The following is a 20,137-nucleotide window of genomic DNA, read 5'->3' on the forward strand; positions in this document are numbered from 1 at the left end:
TATAAGGTGTAAGGAAGGGATCCAGTTTCAGCTTTCTACATATGGCTAGCCAGTTTTCCCAGCACCATTTATTAAATAGGGAATCCTTTGCCAGGGATGCTTTTTTATATAGTCAAGTCTACATTTGCATTTTTCAGCACTGTTTTAAAGTCGTCCCCATTTTAGAGGGGGAGACTTTTTTTAGTGTTTTATTTTGGTGGCGTTGCTATTATAAATGGGGTTTTCTCTTCCATGATAACTTCTAAGTGGTTACTGTAGGTATATGTGAAGGCTATTGATTTTGTATGTTAATTTTATATCCTGCTCTCCTAGTGAATTCCTTTATTCTTTAAGACTGTTCTAACACTGATACTCTCAGATTTTCCAGGTATACACTAAAATGCTTGCAAATAAAGAGACTTTTTCTTTTCCAATTATTGGGGCTCTAATTGTTCTTGCTTTCCAATTGCATTGGTTAACACCTTCAACATAATGTTAAGAGTGGTTATTATAGTGAACGTCCTTGCCTTATTTCTGACCTCAGTTGAAATGTCTGTTGTGTTTCCACATTCTAAAAGTTGCTAGCTTTGGGACTTAGATGTAAATATTTTATATATTTTATCATTGATCATAACTTTCATCATCTAAAACACTGGGTTTCTTGTTTTTGTTTAGCTTCCAGAAAAGCGTCCCACATTTCAGCAACTCCTGTCTTCCATTGAACCACTTCGGGAAAAAGACAAGCATTGAAGAAGAAATTAGGAGTGCTGATAAGAATGAATACAGATGCTGGCCAGCATTTTCATTCATTTTAAGGAAAGTAGCAAGGCATAATGTAATTTAGCTAGTTTTTAATAGTGTTCTCTGTATTGTCTATTATTTAGAAATGAACAAGGCAGGAAACAAAAGATTTCCTTGAAATTTAGATCGAATTAGTAATTTTGTTTATGCTGCTCCTGATATAACACGTTCCAGCCTATAGCAGAAGCACATTTTCAGACTGCAATATAGACACCGTTCATGTGTAAAGACTGAGCAGAACTGAAAAATTACTTATTGGATATGCATTCCTTTCTTTATATTGTCATTGTCACAACAATTAAATATACTACCAAGTACAGAAATGTGGACACTTGTCTTGATATTTCAATGTTTTCAAACTTCAGTAGGCATGATAATCAAATGCAGAGTTCATGAAAAGATTCCTAGAAACTACCTCCATAAAACCTGGCGGAGGAGGTCTGAGTGCAGCCTGTGAATTTGTATTTTTAGCAAACTCCCAGCTGTTACTGAAGCAGTTGTTCTGAACTGCCCTAGGGGACCTCATTATATGGTGGGGTATCATTAGGTGGTCCATTATCCAATCCAAATGGCACAATTCTCGTCTAATACCCAGATTAGTACAATGACTCTTTATGTCATGTATAAAACTAAAATTAAATAATATTAAATAATATATTAAATATGTTTCACATAAAGCAAATTTTTTAAGATGCTAAGGTACAATTTCTAGAATTATTTACATTGTTGCTTTCTAATCATCTTTTTTTTTAAGTAGACAGTTTATTTGGGTCAAGTTTAAGGATTATAACCCAGGAGCAAAGACTCAAGTTGCCTGGAATCTACACTTTGATTAGCAGCAGTTGCAAGAGGAGTTGTAAAGACAAAAACAAAGGGACAGAGAGTGGGTTGATACAGAGTTGTTTGTCAGAAATTTTTATTTATTTAAAGAAAGAACATTGGTTATTGATTAGATATATATCATTATGGTTTACGGTATGAGATATAGTGTCCAATGTGGTATTATTAGTGTAATATATATCTACTTGTGGCAATAGTGAACAGTTTCAAGAGATGAATACATAATTTAAAGGGGGAGAATGACATAACTGCACTTTCATTTCAATGTCTGAGTTTGATAACCAAAAGTACTTTCATTTTTTAGATAAAAATTTTCTATTTCCCAAATCTCAAGACCTGGATACAAAATGTAGAGCTGCAGATTTAAGGCCTGAATGGCTGGAGTAGCAGGTGTTACCTGCACATTTGTGAACATTTTACCAAGAGAAAAAAGGGGAAAGTGGAGATTCTCATGTCTACATGTGTACTCAATGAACACATGTTACTCTGATGAGGTTTGTGGGCCCCATGGTCTCCAAATCAGTTTCAGGTCTGAAGATAACAAGAGTCATTGAGGGAGATAAAATGACTGATTGTTGCCCAGTGAAGTTGGTAGAAATTAGGATGAACTATGTATGACATGGTGCTGTAAATTCTTCTACTTGTGGACTAATTTTGGTGACCATCTGTCTAATCATCTTAAATCCTTGAGTTTGGGGATCTGGGGCTTCTGGCTAGTTTGATAACTGAAGTTTCTATTTCAGTCTGCTATCTTAACACAAAAATATAGAAGTACTATTTTAGCTTCTCATGCCTATTACTAAATAGTATTTCAGCTTTAAAACAGTACCTGCGGATGCCCTTCTTCGCAGCCTGCTAGTGAACCCACAGGTTTTAACCTCTTTCCGAGTATTCCATTGTCTTTTCTATAATGTCAAGAAGGGAGAGACAGATTCTGCAGAGGGCACCATTACAATGAAGAGACACCCCAATTAAACCCTGCTGCTATTTTCCAGAGATCAGTCAATAATCTCTCAGAGACTCTCATCCCACTCTGTCCTTCAGCCACCAGCTAGTTTCAATGCCCCCTCTTGCTTATTTGTTTCTCGACATTTCATTAATAATTCCTTCATTTCAACAGAGAATTGACACTCGTTAACAGTCTTCTATTTTTTACAGAGGCACGCAAATCTCAATTTATAATTAAATGTAACTCAAAATAATCACTAGGGCATTTGTATATTTTATTTTTGTAGTTTTTTTTGTAGTGTTGACTGTATGCTAGGTTTTTTCCTACCCAAGAGAAAAGAAAGAACAGGTGACCCAAACCCTCTTTCTCAATGGACCCACAGTCCGATGGGGGTGCCAGCCTTTCCTGCACCACAGACTGTTTCCCCACTCAGAGGATGAGCTCATGCACAAGCTGGCTCTTTCTGGTCTCCCTCTTGAAGATTTTTTTCCTTTCTTCTTCTTATTTTTGTATATTTACCTTTTAAAAATAATCCTCTTTATAACAAAATACACGCTTGTTGCAAAAATGCAAACAATACAGAATTCTTTACTATGAAAAGAGGCCAAAGCCCTGCTTAGAAGCCTAGCTGCAAAAATCAAGTCAGGCAGCAATTTAAGGTACCACTAGAGGTTTATCAGAAAACAAGTCCAGTGATGCTAGGAGGAGCCAAGTAAAAGAACACTATTCATAGTATTTCAAACGTGCATAATGATTTTTTAATGCTGTATAACTGTGTTTAGTGGTGATATGCAGAATTTACTGTTATCTTAAACCAAGTGTCGGCCTACACTCTTTTGGCAGTGAAGAAAAAGGAAGACTATGTGGTAAGAAACTTTCCCAAAGGGCAGGCTGCAGAGCAAGTTCAGATAAATCACTTGCCAGGTAAAATCCAACAGATGCTCCCTTGTCTTGCTTAGCATTTTCTGACCTGCCAGAAGTCAAACACAAAGTCAAGAGGGTCTGGCAAAACTCACCTCATATCTACTTGAGTTCATTAAGATTCCAACACAGTAGATTTAGCAAGTTGAGTTTCTCAGTTTTTATTCTATCTTGGGAGTGGGTTTATGAAGAGGAGAGATTGGACCTAAGGCCCCATCTTTACCTAAATGTGGAGGGAGGAGGGTCTCAAATGAGGAAGAATAGCTCATTGAGAGACACCAGAGAAGAGGAAGCTAGCACCTGCCCTTTCTGGCCTGATCACTACGTTTCTCTGGTCTGTGAGCTCCACAACGGCCCTTTTGCATTTGCAGTTTCATTTAATCCTTGCTTCCTTATAGCCCAGGGTTTGGCAAAGTTTGTCTGTAAATGGCTTTGTGGGCCATGCCGTCTCTACTTCAACTACTCAGCTCTGCTCTGTAGCATGAAAGCAGCCCTAGACAATATGAAAATGAATGGGTGTGGCTGGGTTCCAATAAAACTTTATTTATGGACACTGAAATTTGAATTTCATATCATTTTCATTTATCATGAAATCTTATTCTAATTTTTTTCAACCACTTAAAAATGTAAAAATCACTCTTAGTTCACAGGCCAGACAAAAACAGGTGGTGGGGTGGCCGGGCACAATGACTCACGCCTGTAATCCCAGCACTTGGGGAGGCCGAGTCAGGCCGATCACCTGAGGTCAGGAGTTTGAGACCAGCCTGGCCAAATGGTGAAACCCCCTCTCTACTAAAAAACACAAAAAATTAGCTGGGTGTGGTGGCACACACCTGTAGTCCCAGCTACTCGGGAGGCTGAGGCAGGAGAATCACTTGAACCCAGGGGGCAGAGGTTGCAGTGAGCCAAGATCGCGCCACTGCACTCCAGCCTCGGCGACAGAGCAAGACTCCGTCTCAAAACAGAACAGAATAAAACAAAACAAAACAAAACAAAAAATGTGATGGGAGGGATTTGGCCCATGGGCCATTGTTTGCCAACTTCCACCCTAGGCCCAGGCACCAGTCCCTCTTTGTAGAGTCTCCATCCTTTCAGAGGATGCTGCTACACAGGAGAAGGACCACAAGCGTTACCTGGTGGGCACAGTGAGAACTGTTCTGGAGAAAACCCCAAAATTAAGTTACGGAAATAAGCAGGTTTTTCTTTCTGTGTTACAGTTGGACACTATGTCACATGCACATGGGTCCTTTGCCCTGTCTGGGGAGGCTCTTTTGAAGATGTTAGATGATGAAATTGGTTCCTGCAGAAATTATTCTTGCACTGTGTTGAACCAAGTTTATGAACTTCATAAAGACCTTGTGGCAACTACAAAGGATGTTTAGACAGCAGTAGCTTGACAGAAGATTTTCATGATATAGTAGAGAAGACGGGACATATGCAAGATAAAAGACAAAACTGTCTATGAAACGGTTGCTTAGCCGAGGAGTAAATTATATTGTATGTTGCCCCAAGCTGTGGGCCCAGTGAATGGCAGGATGATGCAGATGGTGATGCGAAATGTTGATTGTATCTCGTAAAATAACAAAGAACTCTATCTCTGCTACCTGGGTATCAGATAATTAAGACATCAAAGAGCCTCAAATGACCCTTATTTTGAGGTTATTTAATAGATTATGAAACTCATCTTCCCTTCACTTGGCTAATTGATCCACCATTACCATAGAGAATTTATAAAGTACAAAGTCATTGTAACATTATGCTGGTCACCACATAGAATGAGTTAATGCGTAGAGTTTAGATATGTTAATCTATTTAATCTAGTTTTAACCAATCTTCAGGTATCTAAGAAATGCTGTGCTCACACTGGGGTAGTGACTGTGAGAAATATAAAAGCAGCATCAGGTTTGGTTCCTAATCTGATGGCGTATACACTCTGTACATAACTTTTTTGGGACCAGTTTTACAATTGCTCTGTACAATAAAGCAATCTGAGAATTTGCAATATATCACGAGACATTTAGAAGGCCAGGAGCCCCAGACACTCAGATGATAACTTTGTTCATAGAACTGAAAAGCAGACAAAACGTAAAGAAGCCCCAGCACATAAGTAAGCATAAGGAGTGTGTAAATCTAGCATTTATTGAGTGTCTGCTTTGTGCTCAGCACTACTCAAATACTGTGAGCAAATACAAAAGATTTAAGAGACTGGGTACCCACTTCAGAGGGTGAACATACAGTTGGAATTTCCATTCACTCCACAGTTAGAGAACAGTAGAAATGAGTTTCTATCAGGCATGCTCTGGGAGTTCACGGAGGCCCCTGGTGCTAGTTTTGTGTTGTCAGGGAGATGTTGATCAAGCAGCTTGGAAGTGAAAAAGCAATGTCCTCTACCTGTTCCCTGGATTCTTCTCTCTTTAGACCTGTCACCTTGAAGAAAGCGTGATCGATTCCAAACATCACTGTAGGCAAATCACCATAGTACTTGGATTGAGTTAATGTGAAGAAAGCATGTCATCCTTGACAATGGATTAAATGAAAGTGAGCTAATGCATGCCATTCTCAATCCTTGCAGCTACACCAGTTCCCAGGCACTGTCCTTACAAGTGATCCATCCATATTCCATACAAGGTCCAACACTTGCTCCAATGACATATCCTTGTTTTCAACTTCAGAAATTCAACAGACATTTACATGTAGATTATCCCTGAACAGCCTGTGAGACCAAATACACACTTTCCCTAATATACTCTAATACGAAATCCTTATTAAGAAACAGAACAGAAGTCAAATCCAGAGACAGAAATAAATACTGAAAGCAATGTCAATGAAGATGCTCTCTCCTTGGCCATGTTGTCTTTGGACAATTTTTTTTCTGAACAGAGTCATAGTTTTGACATTTAATGATATCTTTATCATCTTATATTTTCTATACCATGAAATTAACATTTACATACAACAAAATCACCTCAAGAGGAAAAACACAGATTTTTCTAAAAGGAGGTCTGAACATCATCAGTGTTTTCAAATCCTGGATTATTTTCTCCTTTGCTAATATCGACGGAGGCATAAGGATTTTCTTCACTTCTTGATTTATTTTTCCTGTTAAGTAGAGCAAGGTTGCCTTAATATGCTTATGTTAAAATCAATCGGACTGATGAAGATCAAAAAGTTTGAGGGCAATCTGTGTTAAGGAGGCTGGGCGGGAGGAACAGGAAGTTTCATAAACTGTTGATGTGAGTATAAATTGGTACAGCCGCTATTGAGGGCAATTTGGCAATATTTATCAAAATTAGCAATTGCACGTATGCTTTGACCCAGCTTTCCCACTGCTAGGATTCATCTTACAGGTCTATTGGCATACTCAGGAAATTACCTATATTAAGCCATCACCTTTTTTTAAGTAAACACAAATATTTGGAAACAACATAAAAGTTCATCAACAGATGACTGTTTATCAAAATTACAATCCGTTCATGAAATGGGAAATTATACTGCCAGAAAAAAGGAGAAGTTTTTTGTGCAACTAATGTGTAATGATCTCTAAAACACATTAAGTGGGCTGGGTGTGGTGGATCACACCCATATAAATAAAAATTTTAAAAAACCATTAAGTGGAAAACAAAATATGCAGAGCATTGTTTATAGCCTGCTAACATTTGTATACTAAAAAATGAGATATACATATGCACATACACACATATATACGCACTAAAAAAGTATATATTTGTATACTAAAAAGGAGATATATATATATATATATATATATATGTCCGAGAAAAAAGAAAAAAAGACTATATGTGTGTGTGTGTGTGTGTGTGTGTGTGTGTGTGTGTGTATCTCCAAGGAACTGATAACTTTGTTTGGCTTTGGGAAGAGAACTTGGAGGCAAAAGGTGGTAAGGAAGACTCTTCATGTTCACCTTTGTATTTTTTAATTTTAACCATATGAATGTATTACACACTGAATGCCTAACTTTTTAGATGAAGCTATTTTGGGGAACCGAAAAATCTCTATAGTGAAGAAAATTGAGCAAAATAGACTAGCACACATAGAGATTCAATCAAGAATATGTTTAAACAACCTGAGGTGTGCATAGAGTTTTGTTAGGTGCTATAAAATATTAACCTTCATTCCATAAGCCCAGCAAGAGTCAATTTCGTAAGGACAGAAGAAAAACATCTAGTAGCAAAGCAAGACTAGAAATCAGGTCTCTAGTAATTTAAATCCTCAATGAACTTTGATCTTCAGTTCAGGAACAAATTAGAGCGTGCCTAACCATGAACTGAGAGAATGATATAGAGTCTGAGCTACCCCTGAGAAATAAAAGTGAGTAAAGAGTAGCAGTTTGGGCAGGGCACGGTGGCTCACGCCTGTAATCCCAGCACCGGAGGGCGAGGCAGGCAGATTGCTTGAACTCAGGAGTTCAAGAACAACTTGGGCAACATGACAAAACCCTGCCTCCACAAAAAATACAAAAATTAGCTGAGCGTGGTGGCGCACCCCTGTAGTCCCAGCTACTCAGGAAGCTGAGGTGGGATGATCACTTAAGCCTGGGAGATCGAGGCTGCAATGAACTATGATTGCACCACTGCACTCCAGCCTGGGTGACAGAGCAAGACTCTGTCTCAACAAACAAACAAACAAACAAATAATCAAAAACACGAGTAGCAGTTTCAAAGAAATCTCACAGCCCATTCGTGAACAATTTCACGGTTCAAACCCATCAGCAATCCAGTCTCCAGCAATCCAGTCCCTACTTTTAGACTGAAAAGGATTCAGCAGTGAGAGCAGTGAGAACCATTCCCTGAGTCCACCCATACCTGCCGAGTTTGCAGTGCCTCTTCGTAGGAGGGAAATGACACTGTGGCTGGGATGGAGTTTACTAGGGCATGCTAATAAATCCCAGGCCAGATACTCACTGTGTGGGCTTACTAGGAAGATGAACTGCTGATGACATCTAGTAAATTTCTAGGGAATGCATCAGAGTATTTAGGTGCAAAATTGTCCAACTAAGTAATTGGGCTATACAATCTACCACTTACTGAAAATTTTCCAGTTACTGTTCTCTAAATCTTTCTATTTTTGGATAGTTAAGTCTAGGAAAGGCCACTTACTTCTTTCGATCTCTGATGCCAGCGAAGATCAGGATGACAATGCCAACCACTATCACTCCCATCACAACTCCAAAAACAATCAGCCATATGGTAACAGTGGGCTGGTTAGGAGGTCCAAGTGTTGGCTGTATCCCCAGAAACTCCAGGCTGTTGTCATTCAGACGGAAAGCATCATTGATACGGCTCCGGGACATCCTATTTGCAAAGCAAAAAACAGCAAAGGGGACACTTAGACAAAATAAAATTGTGTGTAGTTATTTACTGTTTATATCATTGTTCCTGAAAGGATTTAATAGAGCTTATCATAAGAATATACACCTAGCCAGGCATGGTGGTGCATGTCTGTAGTCCCAGCTACTTGGAAGACTGAGGCAGGAGAATCGCTTGAACCGGGGAGGCAGAGGTTGCAGTGAGCCGAGATCGCGCCACTGCCCTCTAGCCTGGGTGACAGAGCAAGACTCCGTCTCAAAAAAAAAAAAAAAAAAAAAAAAGGAATATACACCCAAAATCATAATAAGAGCAAAGTAAATAGGTCTAATTAAAGATATAAGTCTTCGACAATTATGCATCTTTCATGCCTTGCAACCTAGATTAGGTTCATCAACAGCTCCATTGGAAAATTGAGTTGCAAGCGTGGAAATGTATAAATGGTTGACATTTATTCATTTGTGACTGCTGTGTTTAAGGGCAAAGTTAGCATATTTGGCAAGAATTTCCCTTCTGTCAGAGTACATCTACAATGACTTTATATCAAATAATGGAAACGGATAATTGGATACACCTCTTCTATTATACAAATGAATCGGTCCTATGACCAAGTCTCTATAGTAATATTTTCCAAATAAAAGATATTGGCATTTGGAGGTAGCACTGGGGAGGCACATAGGAAAGGGAACTTTGTCAGTTTCTTCAGCACTGGGATGGGAGACGGCTGACTTTTATGGAGGCAAAAGGATAAAGATTGTTTAAAGAAAAAAAAAAACCAGTGATATGGAGAACATTCTGGATCAAAGACCAAAGTATCTGGCATCTCATCTTCCTACCCTTGGGTATAGCCCAGATCAGGAGGTCAGAGTCCACCAGAGAAGGAGAGAGATCAACACAGAATTAGTCAGGTAACCCCTGCAATCCTCAGCCAGAAAAGATCTGAAAAGAGTCATCCTGGAAACAGAGAGTTTGAGGTCCCCTGTAGCTTGCAGCTGAGTATCCAGGAAGGCTGAGCTTTTTCATAAAGATCTCAGCCGGAAGTTTTCCCTAAGACAGACACAAGTCTTCTGGAGGCAGTGAGTGAGTCTCTGGGCACAGTTGGGTCATATACTCCAACCAAGCCAGATTTTCTAGGCACACCCTGCCCAGCAAAGTTAAACAGGACTCTGATGCAGCTCGAGAGGGCCACCTAGTGAGCTGCCCAGAAGTAGTAGGTATATTAAGCCTTTTCATAATGACAGGAAACCATCTGCAAGGTCAATCCATTCTTCACTCCTGCTGTCTGTTGTGGGAAACAATTGAGGCAAATTGGACGTACTGTTTCTTCTAAACATTCATTGCAAGTCCCTCACCTAGCGTAGAGGCCAAGCAATACGTAAGGAATCCTGTACTTGCCTACCTTGTTTCAGGATTTGGGCAGTTAAATGAACCCTACGTCAAAGTCCCGAGAGCAAATGATGGCAATACCTGTCCATGTCCCTTCTGCACTTACTATTTTCCATGAGTTCTAGCCAGACTTTCTTCAACCAGCACCTGCTCCCCTTTACCAGAGAGCATTCTCAGACCACAAGATCTGCCCTGCCTGCAGGGCTGAAATGCTGGGAAATAAATGCCACCTGGAAGCAGTTCTCAGCCAATAACTGATGGGAGGTGGTAAATAAATACCCCAGCTTCCTCAGCCCTCTGATGGGACAATTCAGGTGCACATTCTACACAGTCTGTCCACATTTCCCAGCAGGACTGAGCTCTAGTTGCCCATAGTGGTAACTTGCTTGATAACATGTAATCTGTAGTTTTCCTTCCCTTTTGTAAGGGCCTACATCTGGGGGAACTCAAATCAAGATTATTCCCTTGCTGTGGGATCCTTCTGGAATTACATGGAGTTTGTAGCATGAGGTAACATACACGTAAATGACTCAGAATAATGCTTGGCACACAGGAAAAACACACAAAATACTGGTTATTGTTGTTGTATTTGTTAACCCCCTCACCCTTAGATGAAAGTAAAATGTCACCTGATGGCCTTTTCAACTTCAGTTCTAGGAATGATGTCAGATACATTTTTAGGTGCAGTGACAAAGAAATTAAAGGAGATTCTTGGTTTCAAATTAGCCACTCGCACGTCCTCCTCCCTGTAGAGAAACAAAACAAATATCTTCACTTGTGGCACAGAGGACACAATAAAGAGAATGAAGACTTCCCCTGCTGGTGAAAAGGAGATTAGAGAGAGGATCACAGGGTAGAGACATGGGGGAGGGCAAACAATAAGAGGATGTAATTGTCAAAAAAAAAAAAACATTAATGCTGCCCAAAGCACATGAAATCAACTACATAAAAATTGTGATATCAAGTTTCGGCACTATTTGTTCTGCCTTCATATAAAACCCACATCTTTTTCAATGATAGAAAATTTCCAAACTGAAAACAGCAGGAGAATCAAGGAATAATTGGTGGCCCAGGATTGTGGCAAACAATGTGGTGGGCAGAGATGGCTCAGTACCACACGCAGAGATTTATACCCACAACCTGGTCCTACCCAGCAGAAAATGTCGTGTTGCACCCATGGATGAAGGTAATGAGTGGGGTCTACCATATGATGTGACACGCCTGTGCTCTCACAGCTGTCAAGTGATCCTAGCACAAAATAAGATAGATCGTGTGGCTTATAGCCCTTGAGTGACTACCCATCTGACTCAGAATAAAAGCCAAAGTCCTTAGAATGGCCTTCAAGGCCCACATGACCTTTTGTCTCTCCCTCCTTCCTCTACGCCCCTAACATCGTCCTGGCTACGTCTCCACTTGTCTTCTAATCTGCTCCAGCCACTGGCCTCCTTGCTGGTCCTTTAACAGGCCGAGGATATTCCTTCCTCAGGGTCTGCACCTGCTGTTTCCCCCAGCTGAGACACTTTCCCCATTGTCTGCATTGCTGGCTCTCGCTCTCGCTCTCTCACTCTTGCTCTCTCTCTCTCTCTCTCTCTCTCTCCTGCTTCATATACTTGTTCAAATATTAGTGATGTCTTTTCTGACCATTTTGGTTAAAATTGACCTACTCCCTGCCCAACACACACACACACACACACCAGCCCTCCCCAGACCCTTTTATATTTTTCTCCCTAGCACTTAGTACCTTGTAATTCTATATTTCACTTACATATTACACACATAGACACATACACAACATATATACTAGAATATAGGTCAATGAAGGCAGGAAGTTCTGCCTTTTTTTGCTTTCAGTGCTGAGGGTGTGTGAGAGCATTCTGAGAAGAAAGTGACAGCTGCTTAGTAAGAACAATACTCTTGCAATCTACAAGTCAAATAAGGCACGATCAGCCCTCTATGGAGTCGCCCAAATTCCATGATACCAAAGAAGTATAAGTTACAAGGAGATTTTTATCAATTTCACTTGAAGAAAAGTTTAGGCAGAGTATCTCCTCAGACTCAAGAGTAAGAGAAATCCTAGTTGGAGTAATTTGAGAACCCAGCAAATCAACTCACCCAAAAAGAATCATCTGATTTTTGACTTTTAAAAAGTACTCCCTCATGGCATATGCAACAGATGATCGGAACAGGTACATTTCATTGTCGTTCCATTCATACTGCAAATTCAGAAGAAAGACACTGCTCAGCTGGACTCATAAGACACATTTATAATCTGATACTCCTCAAGAATTATTCTTAATATTCCAGAGATTCTTGCTGTTCATTAAGTCAGTGACCTTCAACGTAAGTGTGCATCCGTATCACCTGAAGGGTTAGTTAAAACACTGAGTGCTGGGTCCACCCCTACAGCGTCTGATTCAGGAAGCCTGAGATGAAACCCAATAATTTACAGCTCTAACAAACTCCCAGGTGGTGGTAATGCTGCTGGTCAGGCAACCATGCTTTAGGAACCATTGGGTTCACGGGTCCTTTTACTTTAGTTTGATGTAAACTGAAATTAACACCTTGAGTGTAGGTTTACCGATGGGAGTCAAACAAAATTGTGGGTTTTGTAGCAAAATGTCTGTACATTGTGGACAAAATCAGTTTTTACTATTTTTATGGTACGTTCTCAGAAATGTACTTATCTATAAGTGTAAAAGAAAAACTTGAAGTTCGAATGAAAAATAATACTTTGTAAACAGCAAGCTAATCTGTTTGTTCTTGTTTTCCAGTGCTAAACAAATAGCTTATGTTTGCATAGCTTTTAAAGACTTAAAAGAAAGCATTCACTCTTTCCTCCAGTAGCTGGCAGTAAGAATCAATGAATGGCACTAGTTGTATGTTTCTCCTTTCCCTTTAAAAATTATAATATTTCACAAAAGAATTGTTACATTCACTTCAGCTTGGTTTCACCCAGGTTTGGAGGAGTTCCTTTGATAGTAATAATATTATTAATATTGTTACTAATAACGGTCTGGCTACTATCTCTATAAATATAAAATATAAAAGATTTTAAAGGCTGAGTTCTCAAAATAATGCCATAGATCCATTGGAATTCACCATGAAATAGCTTGAACTGAGCAGATATTCTGACCCTGATGTGTAGATGCACTAAATATATGATCTCGTTTCATCAAAACAGATTGTTGCTCAGTGAATTGGCCTCAGAACATTACAGCATCAAACCCCCTGAATACTATTTACCAACCCTCACTGCATGGAAAGAGGATGAGTATAAATGTCAGGAAAAAAAATAATTGAAAATATCCTGATCCGCCGAGACTAATTAAAATTCACTAAGCCAAGGAAGTGCTAATAAAAATATGACAGAGAAATAGTCCCACAATCACCCAATGATTATTACGAAATAGGAACTTGAACTCTTAACGATTGGAAAGAAATGCACTTCCATTTTCATTTTTTCTTTCTTGAATGTTCATCTTTTTAGTCCTGAGTTATTTATGTTTTGATGTCTTACCTATGAAAATTATACTAAAAGTGTTACTGAATCTTGGACAATGTTTAACTTTTCAGGAAAGGTAAGGGGGTAGAAACACAATCTTTGGATCTATCCAATGCAGACAACAATTTGCTGTAGCATCTTGGACCGTTTTATCCAATAGTCCCAGATTGACTTCTAACCTGCAAAGCCTTCAGGGTGTCATGCCCACTCTCAGGCTTTTGAGCCCCATCTACCCGAGACTACTCTTTCCTCTCCTCTTTCCCAATCAAAGCTACTACTTCCTCAGACTGGATCACCTGAGACAGATGTTAAGGAGAGAGCAATAGCTAAGTAAATAATTCACATTAAGGTGTAAATAACATAATTTCCTGTAAAATATTTTGTTACCCCCAAAATGCATTTCCCTAAATAAGTTGTTCTCAAACTTTGCTGTGACTAGAATCACCTGGGGAGCTTTAAACACTCTTGATGCCCAACTCTTGACTCCATACCCCAGAACAATTAAATCAGAATCTCTGCAGGTGTATAACCCAGGCATTAATATTTTTTAAACTTCCCATGTGATTCCACTGTGCAGCCAAGTTTGAGAAGCAATGTTCTAAATTAGCGCTTCCCAGCCTTGATTGTACATACAAATCACCTGGAGGCTTGCTAAAATGCAGATTCTGATTAAGTGGTCCAGGGCTAGGCTTGAAATTATGCATTTTTAACAAGCTTCCAGGTGATTCAAATGCTGCTGGTCCATGGGCCACACTCTGAGTGAAGCCAGGATACAGATGATTAGCTAAAATAAAACAAACTAAAAAAACCTAACTGTACTGCTTCTAAAAACAAACTACCTTTCAAAATATAACCATATTCTCTTTCTAGAATAAAAGTAATGGTGACAAGAGTCAATTGAAAGGATTGGTATCTGATATTTAAGGATTGATACAGATGTTTTCTCATTGAAGTTCATAACACCTCAAGGCAATAAAAAGTAGGACTAGCTTATCCAATAAAGAATAGGTTACTTTAAAAACCCAAAGCCAAAGGCCAGAATCTGGAACTTATAGTTTTGAAAAGAACCACATGGCCTCTCTTCAGTTCACACTGAAATGGGTTTATTGTGCCCTATTTAAGTGAAGACTGTGCACTCAAAAATAATTAATTCACTGTCCAGAATACTCACTGCTTTATCTCCAAGAGCTGATTTTAGGCTTATCCTCACTTTGATGCTTTGGTCTGCATCTGATTAAAGAGAAATAGCAGACTGCTGGTTACAGACGACAGATTGCCCACATGTGCTTATTTCCTTTTCCTTCCAAGATCCCACTAAAGTGATAGTAAAGGGATCTTTTAAAGGTATCAACAGACTTTTGGAAAACGAGAAATGATGAGACAGGGGTAACTGCTTTCTCAGGGACAGGAAGCCATGACCTAATTTGTACACAGAGGGGGCACAGACCCACAAAGAGCCAAAAAATCCAAAAGAGGGTTGGAATTCAAGCACAGGTGAGGGTGGGAAAATAATACTGGGCTGAAAAGAAGAGGAATGGAAGTCAGGGTGTGGTTAAAACCACTTTGGAGACCAGTTGATCCTCCTACCCCTTGTGCCCTTCCTTAGACAGTCAGTTGGAGGCTATGCTCCAGAAAAACAAGAGGTAATCCAAGAAAGAAGACATGGAATCTAGGAAGCAGTGGATTCAACCCAGGAGAACAACAAATGTTGGGAAAGGAGAATATAAGACTCCAAGAAGGAAGTCTCTAGGGAAAAAAAAATGAGACTGAAAAGAATAGATATGTTGAAATATTTGGGAGAAAAACAAATACAACGTAGATAGCAAATTAGGTAGGCCAAAAAATTCAGGCAAGTAGAAACTTTGAGACAAACAACAAGCCACATAAGAAAGGACACAAAATAGTACATTACTTGGCTCTTCAGGCATAGCGATGTAAACATTGATAACTGTTTTACTAAAAATCATTATAAGGCCTTATTGGAAGAGCAAGAAATGGAAGTGGAAGAGTAGACCAAAGCGAAGGTTTAAAACCGAGCAATAACAAAATAGCAATATAAGAAAATTACTTAAAAATATGAAAGTGACGGCCAGAAAGAAGAGATAATAGCATTAAAATTGTTTAAAAAAAAGTATTTGTCTTTGGAAAGCAGGATTCGAGTACAGTTAGTTGGAGACAGTTATAATATGTATTTTAAAGATGAGACTAATAAAACAGACGAAAGAATACACACTCTTGTATGTGTATGCACACATGTGCATGCATCTGTGTTTGTCTGTACAGTTGCCTTCACTATGTCTCATACATAGGTGCTCGACAGTTGTGATTTTTCTCCCATAAAATGGCAGCTGTCACCATAGCAGAGAAAGAAGCAGGTACTACAGAGAAAGAAACATTCTCAGCTGTGTCACAAGTCCTCATGAGACTGGGGCCAAAGGAGACTAGACGAAGTAGACAAGGAATGGGTGTGAAACTTGTCAACTGGGTGTACTCACATGGACTCCAGTCGGTACTCCATCCCACAAAAGAATTCTTGTTCTGGTCTTTCAGCCAGGTAAATAAGGGCTCAAAGTAGTTGAGCAGTGGTCTCACATTCATGTTCTTTGCTCCTACAACATTTTCCAACGCTAGGGTCCAGGGTTCTGATTTTCCAAGCCTCAGCATATTGCTACACAAAAAAGAGGGGGTTCAGGGCCTTTTGAGGGGTTCCAGATGTACATACATTTACATCTATGATCTATGGTTTCTTCTCTTTGACTTGGCTAAATTTGCTTCTGGCAGATAAGAAAAGAATGCATATTAACGGATATATTCCTCCCTAAACCGCTCTTTCCTTCCAATTACCACGAAGAGAGGGCTGTAGTTATGATAGGGAGAAAAGAGGTGGCCCATCCAATTGTTGTATGGTCTAGGTTCTTGTCTGACCACAAATTTAATGTTTGGTTTGTAAATGAGGACATTTTGAGGCCATAAAATTTTCTTTTTAGAACAAAGAAATCAAATTCAAACCTAGGCATGGAAATGAGTAATACTGAATACTAGGAGAGGTTCAACATTTTGAGGTATTTCTTACAGCAGTTTCTGTCCAGCTTCTGTAGAGTTTGAGATGTCACATTTGTGCAGAGGGCCTTCATGTTTAGCTGCTTGACAAAGTGCTTCTTGAAACTGGAATTGGTAAAGGGTCCTTGTGTAATATCTGCACAGGAGACAAAGAAACAAAAAAGCAGTCCCGTGTTTACTTACTGTCTTAGAGTTATAGATTGGGGCATATATTTAAATCTGGAGCCCAAGTAACCAAAGAGATACTGATCAAATCTCTTTCTCCAGACATGAACTCTACACTCATCATAACCTATTTGCGTTTTATGTATCTGTTGATAAACATGGCAATATTACTCTGTTAAATGTTAGCTAACATTTGTTTTGTGTTTTACAGATTAATAGCCCTTTCACATAAATGATGCAAATCCATCCTTACAACAGGTCAATAATATTATTTTCATTTTACAAATAAACTGAGCTCCAGCAAATTCAAGGACTGGGGTTACTAGGTGAAGAACATATGTTTTTGGACTTCGAGTTAAAAATTCTCTTTCTATTACAATGTACAATAAACTGCCAGTAACAAGAAGACAAAACTACTTTTTATTTCTCCCAATGATGCTATTGATTGCTTGATGACAGAGACAAAATCTTACACAAGTTTAATTTAACACAATAAATTGTGTTAGTTTAAATTGAATTGAAATTGATCATCTATACAGACAGTTCCCAACTTACAATGGTTGGACTTTTGATTTTTCGACTTTACAATAGTGCTTTCAGCTGTGTATGTTAATGGTAAGTACCCAAAGTTTTTCACTTTCAGCACAGTATTAAATAATTACATGAGATATTGAACACTTTATTATAAAATAAGGTTTGTGTTAGATGATTTTGCCCAACAGTAGGCTAATGTGAGTGTTCTGAGCATGTTTAAGGTAGACTAGGCTATGCTTTGGTGTTCCATAGGTTAGGTGTATTCAGTGCATTCTTAAGGTATTTTCAACTTATGATGAGTTTATTGGGATGTAACCCCATTGTAAAGCAAGGAGCATCTGTATTGAGCTTGGAGTTATGGGTGGAAATAGAAAAATTATAATTATCACTTCATTTGTCCCTACTTTTTGTCGTTATTAGCACAGCTGCCCACAAATCCTAGAAGTTAAACAGAAACAAGAAAACTGTAATTTACCGAATGAATGAGTAATCATTAGAAACATGGAACAGAGATGCGGGGTCACAGTATGTTTCATCATGGGGCACAGGTTCCACCACCCCAACTATCTCTCGCCTTTGGGGAGAAAAGAAAACAATACATTAGCTGTGGATCACCCATCACAAGCATCACAAGCAGGTGGGCATAACTAGTGCAGTTTTATCAATCAAAATTTTTTTTTTTGAGACAGAGTCTCACTCTGTCACCCAGGCTGTAGTGCAGTGGCACGATCTTGGCTCACTGCAACCTCCGCCTCCCAGGTTCAAGCGATTCTCCCATCTCAGCCTCCCAAGTAGCTTGGTTTATAGGTGTGTGCCACCACATCTAACTAATTTGTGTATTTTTAATAGATACGGGGTTTCACCATGTTGGCCAGGCTGGTCTCGAACTCCTGGCCTCAAGTGATCTGCCCACCTCAGCCTCCCAAAATGCTGCAATTACAGGCACCACCGTGTCCAGCCAATCAATGGTATTCATATTAGAAATGGTTGTTGGGTGAAATAGAAACAATGTAAAAAAAAATCACCTACAAAAATAAAAAATAAATAAAAAATTTTTAAAAATCAGACAGTAAAGCTCATTATGTGGTTATCTCTTAGTTTTAATTAATTCAGCCAGAATATACCCTTGGAAAATAGCTATGTCTTCAAAAGACTAATTTAATAAAATTCATAAAGTGCATTGCATGGCCAAAAATGTACAGTGAAAGCCCTAATAATTCCTCTCAGGCACCACACTTCATGTACTCCTGGCAGAGAGAATTTAATAAAATTGAAATCTTACTTATTCTCCACACCTACCTAGCTCAAGTGTTCCCTCCTCTGTGAAGCCTGGCCCTGATCCCATCCACCTTCTGGCAGAATTAACCCCTCAATCTCCTTTAGCCTTCTCTAGTTGTGCCTCCTTTGCCATTTATCTCCCTGTTTTGCAATTATTCACCTATAGTAACTTCTTGCCCTAGAGACTTGAGCTCCTAGAGGGTGGGGCTGTGTCTTGGTCTTCTCTCTAATTCCAATGTCAAACATGGTGCCTGACACTACGGAAAGAATTCCTTTATATTTATTGAACAAAGGAACAATTGATGCATTAATGAATCACTCTAAGGATCTGATTCCATGTGCCTTTAAAGTAAGCTAAGAGGGATCAAAAGATTAATCCAACCAGAAAAAACGGTAGCAAAATCATGTATTTGGCCTTGATTAAATGGAATACATTTTTTCTTTAAAATTGCAGGATCATTGTAGACATAACTTCAGTAATATTTAAACACTGGAAACAGTTCTTATAGGTGCTGCGTATTTCCTCCCAAGTAAGATTTATGTTAACAGAGAGAATCTTGACAGAAGAAGTGTACTGTTTTAAACCTGTGCATGTGGAACTGCTTGTTACACAGGAGATCTTCACTTCAAAAAGAAAATATAAGAAAAATAAAGAAAGAAATAATTGACCAGGGTCTATGATGGTAAAAAGAAGATAGATTTCTTTCTTTTTTCCATTCTCTCCCTCCCTCTCTCCTTTCTTTTTTTCCTTCTTTTTCTTTTTCTCTTAGAATTCCTTCATCCAAAAACCTATTTATTTCATACCTGCATTTGACAGGCACAGTGTGAGGCACTTGTGACACAGCAATGAGTAATGTAGTGCTGCAACCATGGAAATGGTCACTGTTGCCCAAATGTGTCAGGTTCTCTCGAGCTTGGAATTCTCTGTGTTCCCCTCTACACCCACATCTTTCTCAGGGCTTAAATGCCTCTCCTCATCTGACAACCCCAGTTGGGCTTTGGATCTCCCCTGGACACTAACGGACCCTGTACCCTCTCATCACAACACTACAAATTGCAGTGGTTTAATTTTCCACATCCTGCCATAAACTAAACATTTTTTGGGGTTGAGGACCATACCTGAAATTATTAGCATTGGATCCCCAATGCTTTGCCTAAAATGTGGGGTCGCCATTTTGTTTAAAAGACTGGATAAAAGAATATGTAAAATGAATAAATTGATCACTTTCAACATAACATCATAGTTTAATGAGTAAGCCAATACTTAAGAATATAGAGTATGAAGTAGTGTCACCTGACCCAAGGAAATTTTATCTGAGGAGATGGTATCCAAATGGAGACTAAAATATAAAATATAACAAACTAAAAATACAAAAAGTAGTTAGTTAATGTGTGCCTGTG

General features: G+C 39.0%; 2 protein-coding genes across 2 annotated transcripts in view; one reads left to right on the forward strand and one right to left on the reverse strand.

The window, feature by feature from the left end:
- BMX (BMX non-receptor tyrosine kinase) overlaps window positions 1–1,099 on the forward strand; it is a 56,359-nt gene extending 55,260 nt beyond the window's left edge. The window contains exon 19 of the mRNA XM_032756616.2: window positions 655–1,099. Within this exon, the coding sequence (XP_032612507.1) occupies window positions 655–729 (75 nt within the window). The 3' untranslated portion in view covers window positions 730–1,099. The remainder of the gene's footprint in view (window positions 1–654) is intronic.
- A 4,505-nt stretch (window positions 1,100–5,604) lies between these two features.
- Window positions 5,605–20,137, reverse strand: part of ACE2 (angiotensin converting enzyme 2) — an 84,651-nt gene continuing 70,118 nt past the window's right edge. Inside the window, exons 12-19 of the mRNA XM_058441404.1 lie at window positions 17,934–18,032; window positions 16,773–16,895; window positions 16,195–16,367; window positions 14,871–14,929; window positions 12,310–12,410; window positions 10,827–10,943; window positions 8,605–8,799; window positions 5,605–6,589 (exon numbers count right to left, since the gene is read on the reverse strand). Coding sequence (XP_058297387.1) covers window positions 6,481–6,589; window positions 8,605–8,799; window positions 10,827–10,943; window positions 12,310–12,410; window positions 14,871–14,929; window positions 16,195–16,367; window positions 16,773–16,895; window positions 17,934–18,032 — 976 coding nt within the window. The 3' untranslated portion in view covers window positions 5,605–6,480. The remainder of the gene's footprint in view (window positions 6,590–8,604; window positions 8,800–10,826; window positions 10,944–12,309; window positions 12,411–14,870; window positions 14,930–16,194; window positions 16,368–16,772; window positions 16,896–17,933; window positions 18,033–20,137) is intronic.

Source organism: Hylobates moloch, unplaced genomic scaffold (genome assembly GCF_009828535.3).
Source record: "Hylobates moloch isolate HMO894 unplaced genomic scaffold, HMol_V3 SCAFFOLD_7, whole genome shotgun sequence".
Taxonomy (NCBI): Eukaryota; Metazoa; Chordata; class Mammalia; order Primates; family Hylobatidae; genus Hylobates; species Hylobates moloch.